A 9,460-nucleotide genomic window follows, 5' to 3' on the forward strand; every position below is an offset into this window, starting at 1 on the left:
TAGGAACAGAAGGAAACTTCCTCAATCTGATAAAGGGCATTTTCAAAAAACCTTCAGGTAACATCACACTTAATGATGAGAGACTGAATGCTTTCTACCTAACATCAGAAACAAGACACGGATGTCCCCTCTCAACACATTGATTCAACATTATAGCCATCTAGCCAGTGCAATCAGGTACCAAAAAACAAAAACAAATTTTAAAAACCCATAAATAAAAGACATCCATATTGGAAAAGAAATAAAACTGTTCTTATTCACAGATGACATGACTGTCTACATAAAACCCCAAGGAATCTACAAAAACCTCCTAGAGAGGCCGGCCCGGTGGCGCAGTGGTTAAGTGTGCACCTTCTGCTTTGGCGGCCCAGGGTTCACTGGTTCAGATCCCAGGTGTGGACCTATGCACCACTTGGCAAGCCATGCTGTGGCAGGCGGCCCACATATAAAGCAGAGGAAGATGGGCAAGGATGTTAGCTCAGGGCCAGTCTTCCTCAGCAAAAAGAGGAGGATTGGCAGCAGATGTTAGCTCAGGGCTAATCTTCCTCAAAAAAAAAAAACCAAAAAACCTCCTAGACCTAATAAGTCAGTTTAGTGAGGTTGCAGGGTACAAGGTCAACACACAAAGGTCAATTGTATTTTTAGATACCAACAATGAACAATTGGAAGCCAAAATTAAAAATTAAAAACAGAGGCCAGCCTGGTGGCGCAGCAGTTAAGTGTGCACACTTCGCTTAGTGGCCTGGGGTTTGCCGGTTCGGATCCCAGGTACAGACATGCTGTGGTAGGCGTCCCACATATAAAATAGAGGAAGATGGGCAAGGATGTTAGCTCAGGGCCAGTCTTCCTCAGCAAAAAGAGGAGGACTGGCAGCAGTTACCTCAGGGCTGATCTTCCAAAAAAAAAAATAATAATAAAATAAAATAAAATAAAATAATTAAAAACACAAAGCTATTTACAATAGCTTAAAACCCCCACAAAATATGTGTAAATCTAACAAAACATGTATAGGATCTGTATGCTGAAAACTACAAAATGCTGATAAGATGGATGAAAGAAAACCTAAAGAAATGGTGAGACATACCTTGTTCATGAATTGGAAGATTCCACAAAGCAAAGAGGTCAATTCTCCCCAAATGGATCTATAGATTTAATGCAAATTGCAATCAAAAGTCCAGCGGGATTTCTCATAGATATAGACAAGTTGATTGTAACATTTATGTGGGAAAACAAAAGAAACAGAATTAGCCAAAACAACTTTGAAGGTGAGGAATAAAATGGGAGGGATCATATTACCTGATTTTAAGAATTACTCTATTGCTACAGTAATCAAGACAGTGTGGTACTGGTAAAGGGACAGACCCACAGATCTAGGGAACAGAGTGGGATGTCCACACGCAGACTCACAATCACACAACCTGCAGATCTTTTACAAAGTGCAAAAGGTGCAGAATGGAAAAAGGACAGTCTTTTCAACAAAAGGTCCAGAGATAATTGGATGTCCAATATATTTGGACACCCAAAAACCCTCGATCTAAACCTCATGTTATATTTAAAAACTAACTCAAAATGAATTATAGATTTAACTGTAAACCTAAAACTATAAAAATTTTGGAAGAAAAGATGGGAGGAAACCTTTGTGACCAGGGATTGCCAAGAGTTTTCAGATACGACACCAAAAGCACAATCTACAAATGAAAAAACAGATAAACTTGACTTCATTAAAATTAAAAACTTTCAGACACAGAATGCCAGAAAATATTAGCAAATCGCATTTCCAGCAAATGACTTGTATACAAAATTTATAAAGAACTCTCAAAACTCAACATTAATGACATCACAAGAAAGAAAACTCCAGATGAATATTCTTATGAATACGGATACAAAACTCCTCAACCAAATATAAGCAAACCAAATCCAGCAGCGTTTTTTAAAGGATTATACACTATGACCACGTAGGGACTTATCCTGGGAATACAAGGCGATTCAACAGAGAAAACTCAATCAACGTAATACATCACATTAATAGAATGGAGGAAAAAAACCCCATTTAATCATCTCAATTGATGCAGAAAAAGCATTTGAAAAAACCCAACACCCTTTCATGATAAAAAGACTCAATAAACTAGGAATAGAAAGAAACTTCCTTAACGTGATGAAGGCCGTAGGTGAAAAACACACAACTAACATCATACTCAATGATGAGAGACTGAAAGCTTTTCCCCTAAGATCAAGAAAAAGACAAGGTTATCCACTTTTGCGCTTCTAGTCAGCATGTTCTGGAAGGCCTAGCCAGAGCAATTAGGCAAGAAAAAGAAATAAAAAGGCATCCAAAACCAGAAAGGAAAAAGTTAAACTATTTCTATTGGCAGATGACGTGATCTTATGCATAGAAAATCCTAAAATAAATAAAAACAAAACCTGTTAGAGCTAATAAACATATTCGGCAAAGTTTCAGAATACAAGATCAACATATAAAAATCTGTTATACTTCTACACACTAGCAATGAACAATTCAAAGATGAAATTAAGAAAATGATTCATTTGCAGTAGTACCAAAGAGAATCAAATACTTAGGAATACATTTAACTAAGGGGCCGGCCCCGTGGCTGAGTGGTTAAGTTCACATGCTTCGCTTCTGTGGCCCAGGGTTTCACCGGTTCGGATCCTGAGTGTGGACATGGGGCTGCTCGTGGGGCCATGCTGGTGTGGCATCCCGCGTGCCACGGCTGAAAGGATGCACGACTAAAAATACACAACTATGTATTGGGGGCCTTTGGGAGAAAAAGGAAAAATAAAATCTTAAAAAAAAAATTTAACCAAGAAGGCGAAAGACTTGTACACTGAAAACTACAAAACATTGCTGGAAGAGACAAGACACGAATAAGTACATCCAGTGTTTGTGGATCAGAAGACAATACTGTGAAGATCGCCTTTCTTGCCAAAGTGATCTACAGTTTCAATACACTCCCTATCAAGACCCCTAACAGCCTTTTTTTTTTTTTTTTAAGAAATGGAAAAGCCAATCCCAAAATTCATAGGGAATTGTAAGGAACTCCAAAGAACCAAAACAATCTTGAAAAAGAAAAAGAAAATTATAGGCCTCACCCCTCTCAATTTCAAAACTTACTACAAGGCTACAGGAATGAGAACAGTATGGTACCGGCCTAAGGACAGACGTATAGGTCCATGGAAGGGAACTGAGAGTTGAGCTAGAAACCCATACTTTTATGATCACTTGATTTTCAACAAAGGTGTCAAGACTATTTAGCGGGGAAAGAAGAGTTTCTTCAACACAAGGTTTTGGGACAATTGGTATTCAAATGGAAACAATGAAATTGGACCCTTACCTCACACCACATTCAAAAATTAACTCAAAATGGATCAAAGACCTAAATATACACTCTAAAACTAAAAACTCTTAGAAGAAAATATAGGGGCAAATCACGACCTTGGATTTGGCAGCAGTTTCTTAAATATAACACCCAAAGCACAAACAAAAACAACAAACAGATCATTGGATTTCATAAGAATTAAAATCTTGTGTCCATCAAAGGACACTACCAAGAGAGTGAAAAGAAAATCCCACAGAATGGGAGAAAATATTTACAAATCACGTATTGGAAAGTGTGTAGTATCCAGAATATGTAAAGAACTCTTCCAACTCAACAACAAGAAAGTCAAACAATTCAATTGAAAGATGGGCCAAGGACTTGAACAGATATTTCTCCAAGGAAGATATATAATTGGCCAGGAAGCACATGAGAACATGCTCCTCATTAGTAACTGGAGAAATGCAATTTGAAACCTCAACGGGATACAGTTCTGAAACTGATCTAACAATGGGATGTGGCTTCCATCAATCTCCTAACAGTATCTTTTTGTGGAACTTGACATGTTTATCCTAAAATTTATATGGAAATGCGAAGGGTCAAAAATAGCTAAGACGCTCTTTAAGAAAAACAAGGTGAAAAGATTTGCTGTATTAGATATTAAGACACAAAACTGTCGTAGTTAAGATGGTGAAGTAACTAAGGCATTGTGGCTAAGGTAGAACAAGGAATGACAATTAGGCCAATGACGTTGGAGCAATAGCAAGCCCAGAAACAGACCTGAGTACACACAGTCAGGTGATTTACAATAAAAATGGCACTGAAGAGCAGTGGAGAGAGGACGGTCTTCTCACTTCCTAACGCTGGGCGACTGGACAGCCATATAGAAAAAAATGAAACTCAGTCACTGCCTAACATCATGTACAACATAAATTCCAGATCTGCATCTGGAACGTAAAACGGTGGAGCTTTGGGAGGTAATAAGTGGAGACAGCTCCCACATATATAGTGTCATCTTAAGCATCCTGGTGATCATCAGCCCTAAACTATTCACAACCTTTTCTCAGGCCCTACCAGTTTGGTGCTGTGACAGACCGGTGTTAAAGGCATTGAGCCCTTACCCCAAGTCCGTACAAATCCCTCACTCCCACACTCCCCTCGGAATCATTAGCGAGACTGTCCACTGACGGGCTTCCTCGCTACGGTTTTGATGACTCAACCGTGTTTGATCAGCAGGTCCCCTGGCTGAGCTTGGTTGGCGAGTGGACAAGCGACCGTCCTTATCCTTTTGAGCTATGTGCTGAAATCCTCATAGATGAAATGATACAATTTCTGAGATCTGCTCCAAAATTAATTTGAAAAAAGAGAGCAAGTCCATGGGGTAGATAAGATTGGCGATAAATCGGTGAAGCTGGGTAATGGTACATCTGAGTCCATTATACGGTCCTGGCTGCTTTTGTATGTTTTTAATTTTCTACAATGATAGAAATTTAAATAATAATAATACAATTTTCTCCTTCTTCTAGTTCTTAGGAGGGGATGCTCGTTACAGTCACAGGAAGGCCGCACTGCGTCACTGGGAGTCCCGAGCTCGTATCCTGAAAGCATCTAGCCTTTAGGGACCTAAGCCATGCCGGATTTTCAGCTCCCTGGTGGATGGAAAGCAGGAGTGTACATTTGAGAAAATTATTCTTTTCAGTGCCCTCCTCCAGCATCTCAAATGTAGAACCAAGAGGAGATACAATGACCTTAAATTTGACGCTTAAATCTTGGTAAACAAAAAAGAGGCGTAGAGACTATTTTCCACGCTCCGGTTCTTCGGAGAACGAAGCTGTTGGGCTGATTAACTCTCACCTGTCTTAGGATGCGCTCCCTCCTGCATTCAGCTCCGGAAAAGGAAAGCTTCTTATCCTTTCTCAGAATCCTGGACCCTGAAATTGGCCGTTATTAGGAGCCCCCCACACAGAGTCAGGTCTGATTTGAGGCCTTGGATAGTTACTCATATAAGTCGACTTTTTGGTGCATTTGTAACGAGGACCCGGCTCAACTCGATGGCCTGGGAACCCGTGGGGCTCTCACTGAAACCTACGGGTTGAAAGTGGCATTTTGTCGCTGTAGCTTGTATCACGTTGCTTCAAAGTAGAGCCCCAACCGGGGGGCCAGGGTGTGCGTGGCACCACCTTCCTCAGCTCATCCCTCTCGTGGGTCCCGCTGCCCATCAGGGTGCCATGCGGGTGGACATTCTCAGTCGCGGCGTGTCTCCATCCACACTGGAAAAATCGGGACATACCATTGCAGCCTGTCCGCATGGCAGCATGACCACCACGTGAATGAGGCAGCCGCAGAGCGGGTGTGTGAGCACACAGGCCAGGAGCTGTCTCTGGAGAAATTCCGAGCAGCGGAGACAATGCCTGACAGCCGTTTCAGACGAGATGAAGGCAGTTACAACATCCTCTGGGAGAGGAACCTGCGGCAGCCAGCCTGCCCCTCCTTGGCCTCAGCCCCACTGGCTTTTTTCACTCAGAACTGGCCCCTTCTCGGTCTGTCCCTCTGTGCTTGTGACCGTTTGTGACCTCATGTAGGTGTGGCTGAAATCGCTCAGGGCCGTGTATGTGACCACAAAGGGGCATCAGGAGCGCATTCTGTGGGATGATGGAGTTGTTCTGTATCCCAGTTGAGGTGGTGATTCCACGAATCTACTCATGTGTCAAAATTCATTTTTGACTGTTCATTAATTTCACTGTATGTTGATTTTTAAAAAATCAATTTTACCGTATGTTAATTTTTTTTTTAAATAGGAAGATTTTTCTTATGGAGATCGGCCTGGTTACGTAAGTGTCTGACGTGCTAAGAAATCCCACGGGTTAAACGAGTAGCTGGAGTGTGGAAGGTGCCCATGAATATCATTCATCACTTGATGGGGTTGCAGTTTAAGCGATTTCAATCTGCTGAGTTTGTGCAAGAACAGGCCACAGCAGCTGTTTAAAAATATATGTAAAGAAAACAACAATGGGGTGCCCCTACGAACCTATCAGAATGGCCTAAATCCAAAACACTGACGCCACCAAATGCTGGCAAGGATGTGGAGGACCAGGAACTCCCGTTGGTGGCTGGTGGGATTGTCAAAGGGTGCAGCCACTTCGGAAGACAGTCTGGCGGTTTCTTACAAAACTGAACACTCTCTCACCACACCACCCAACAGCCACACTCCTTGGTATTCACCCAAAGGAGCTGAAAACTTATGTTCGCATGAAAACCTGCACACAGATGTTTATAGCAGACTTATTCATAATTGCCAAAACTTGGAAGCAACCAAGATGCCCTTCAGTCGATGAATAAACGGTGGCCCATCGGGATGATGGAAAATTATTGTATTCAGTGATAAAGAGAAACGAGCTCTCAGGCTCTCACGAAAAGACACGGAGGAAACTTGGACGCACGTTACTAAGTGAAAAAAGCCCATCTGAAAAGACTACATACTGTGTGGTTCCAAGTCTATGACATTCTGGAAAAGGCAAAACTGTGGCGACAGTGAAAAGATCGGGGGAGGGGGAGGGAGAGAGGAACAGGAGGAGCACAGGGGTCTTCAGGGCAGTGAAAGGACTCTGGACAGTGGATACTGTCCTGACAAATTTGTCCCAACCCACCGAACCTACAACATCACGGGTGAACCCTGATGTACATTGTGGACTTAGTTATAACAATGTGTCAATATTGGTTCATCAATTGTAACAAATGTCCCATGATAACGCAAGATGTTACCAATAGGGGAGGCTGGGCCTGTGCGTGTTTTAAAAATGCATGTAAAATTTAACACAAGAACTACAAGTTTACCGCTTCATGTAGTGGATTTGTAATTTATGTTGAAGGATTTCATGAGTAGAGGTTTTAAAAAGCCTATCTGGACTTAATCCCGCATGGATGAAGCAGCAAGAACCCAGCGGCCTCCCCGTTTTTCCTCTCCCTCTCCGCATCTCCACCTCTTACCACAGCCTAAAATAGGCTCCCCGCCGCGCCGGGCCCACCTGAGCCCCGCCCCTCGGTGCCAGCCGACTCCCCTGCAGCCCGGCCTCTCCCTCCGCGCCGCCCGCCAGGGCCTCTCCAGGGGCGTCCGTGCCTCAGGGCCGCCTCCCCCTTCTTCCCAGCCTCTACCCTCGTGGCCCCTGGGCGCCTTCGGTCGTCGCCCCTCCCCTCCAGAGCCCACCCTCCGGGTGCTCAGCCCCTCTGCCTCCGCCCCCTTGCAGAGCCGGCCGGCCCCTGATAGTGTCCCCCGCAGACTCTGCCGGCGCCTCCAAAGCGCGCGCGGTCGAGGCTTCGAGGCTTTGCACACTCTGTTCCCCTCGCCGGGTGTCTCTCCTCCCTTCCTGGGCCCCCGACCCCCGCGGGCCAGCCCAGCCGAGCCCCCCGGCCCGCCGGGGGGCACCGCCGCGGCGGAGGGGGCGGGCGGCCAGCAGGAGCGACAGCTGGGGGGGCGGCCCTGACCTTCTGCGCGATCGATGGGGCGCGGCCGGGGCTGCGCAGAGCCGGGGTGGTGCTGAGCGCCCCCCGCCCGCCCGCCTCGGGGTGCCACTATAAAGGGGCCTCGGGGCTCGGGCCTCGGCAGCAGCAATCGGCACCCCGCGCCCACCATGGTCCCCCAGGCCCTACTGCTGCTGCTGCTGCTCAGTGGCTCCGCCGCGCGCCCCGCGCCACCCAGGTGAGCCTGCCACCCCGGGGCCCACGCCCGCCCCTCCAGCCCACCCCGGTCCGGCCCCACGTCAGCGCCCCAGCTCTGGCCTGGCCATGATCTGGCCCGCGGCCCACCATCCCCCTCTCCAGGGCCCGGCGACACTCGGACGGGACGTTCACGAGCGAGCTCAGCCGCCTGCGGGAGAGAGCGCGGCTGCAGCGCCTGCTCCAGGGCCTCGTGGGGAAGCGCAGGTGAGCGGCTGCACCTGAGCGCGGAGATCTGTGGTTGGCGGGGGGCGGGGGGCTGCCGCTGAGGTGGGAGGGCCCGGCACCGGCAGCCCCTCCCCTCGGCAGTGTCCACCCCCCGAACTCCAGGACTAATTCTGATTTGGGGTGGGGGCAGCGAGCAGGACCCAGACAACAGCACCACCTGGACGACGACAACGGAGGGCCACCTCTGCCTGCCCCAGCGGGACTCGCCCACCCTGCAGGCCTGGTGAGCACCACCAGCCCTCTCCCCACTCTGGGACCTCCTCCCCCAGACCCTCTCTCTGGTTCCCTGGGGCACCCTGGGCCAGGGAGGGAACGGGACACAGCAGTGGGCCCTGGGTCTGGGGAGGTGACACTGTCAGTGCTGGTGACCGGAGGAGGCTCAGCTTCACCAAGTGGGCGCAGTCTCCAGCTTCAAGCCCCCAGCCTCCAGCCTGGCTGTCTTTGCAGGATGCCCCCCAGGGCCCCCCTGGATCAGGCCTGGTCTCCCCAGCTGCCTGTCGGCTGGAGGCCTGGGGCCATGGTTTCAGAGCCAGCCATCCCTGCTGCTGAGAGGACCCAGATGAGGCCCTGACAGCGAAGGAGCCAACTCTCCGTGGACAAGAGGAGGGGAGCCTGGACGGGGAGGGGGGGAGGAGGAGGGGTTTGCACTTGGTACCAATAAAGGAAGAATTCGCACCCTGCCCTGTGAGCCCACTCTGTGTGCTGCCTCCAGACGGGCATGTGGCCCCTGAGGAGCAGGGCTGTCAGAAGCGAGGAGGGCCCCAGCCACAGATGCTAGGACTGTGGCCACCGTCTAGGAAGTGCCCTTTAAACCTGGGAAGCCAGTGGGGCGCCTCACCTTCCCCTGTCCTTGTCTCTGACATCAGCACCACCTCTTGTCCCATCCACTGAGCTCTCCAGGGCCAACCTGCACCCCTCTCATCCAGTCACCAACATTCAGGGGCTCTGTGGGGGGCTCAGAACGTCCCCCAGCTCCTGCCCCAGGGTCCAAGTGGTCAGTGTGTGCAGCAGGTAGTGGGGGAAGTGTGAGGGGGCAAGGAAGCTCGGTGCGGGCAGGAAGAGATGGCAGGCAGGGTGTGTGTGTGTGTGTGTGTGTGCATGTGTGCATGCGTGTGTGTGTGCCAGCCAGGAGGCCACTCTGGAGTGAGAGGACTCGAGTGTGTGTCTTTGCTCCCTGACCAGGAGCT

General features: G+C 48.3%; 1 protein-coding gene across 1 annotated transcript; it reads left to right on the plus strand.

Moving 5' to 3' along the window:
• Nucleotides 1–7,734: 7,734 nt before the first annotated feature.
• SCT (secretin) lies at nucleotides 7,735–8,844 on the plus strand. The gene is made up of 4 exons (XM_046644544.1): nucleotides 7,735–8,028; nucleotides 8,151–8,252; nucleotides 8,404–8,496; nucleotides 8,721–8,844. Exons 1-4 carry the CDS (start codon nucleotides 7,961–7,963, stop codon nucleotides 8,842–8,844), a joined length of 387 nt encoding a protein of 128 aa, XP_046500500.1. The 5' UTR covers nucleotides 7,735–7,960.
• The last annotated feature ends 616 nt before the right edge of the window (nucleotides 8,845–9,460 follow it).

The sequence above is a fragment of the Equus quagga genome, chromosome 17, assembly GCF_021613505.1.
Source record: "Equus quagga isolate Etosha38 chromosome 17, UCLA_HA_Equagga_1.0, whole genome shotgun sequence".
Classification (NCBI taxonomy): domain Eukaryota; kingdom Metazoa; phylum Chordata; class Mammalia; order Perissodactyla; family Equidae; genus Equus; species Equus quagga.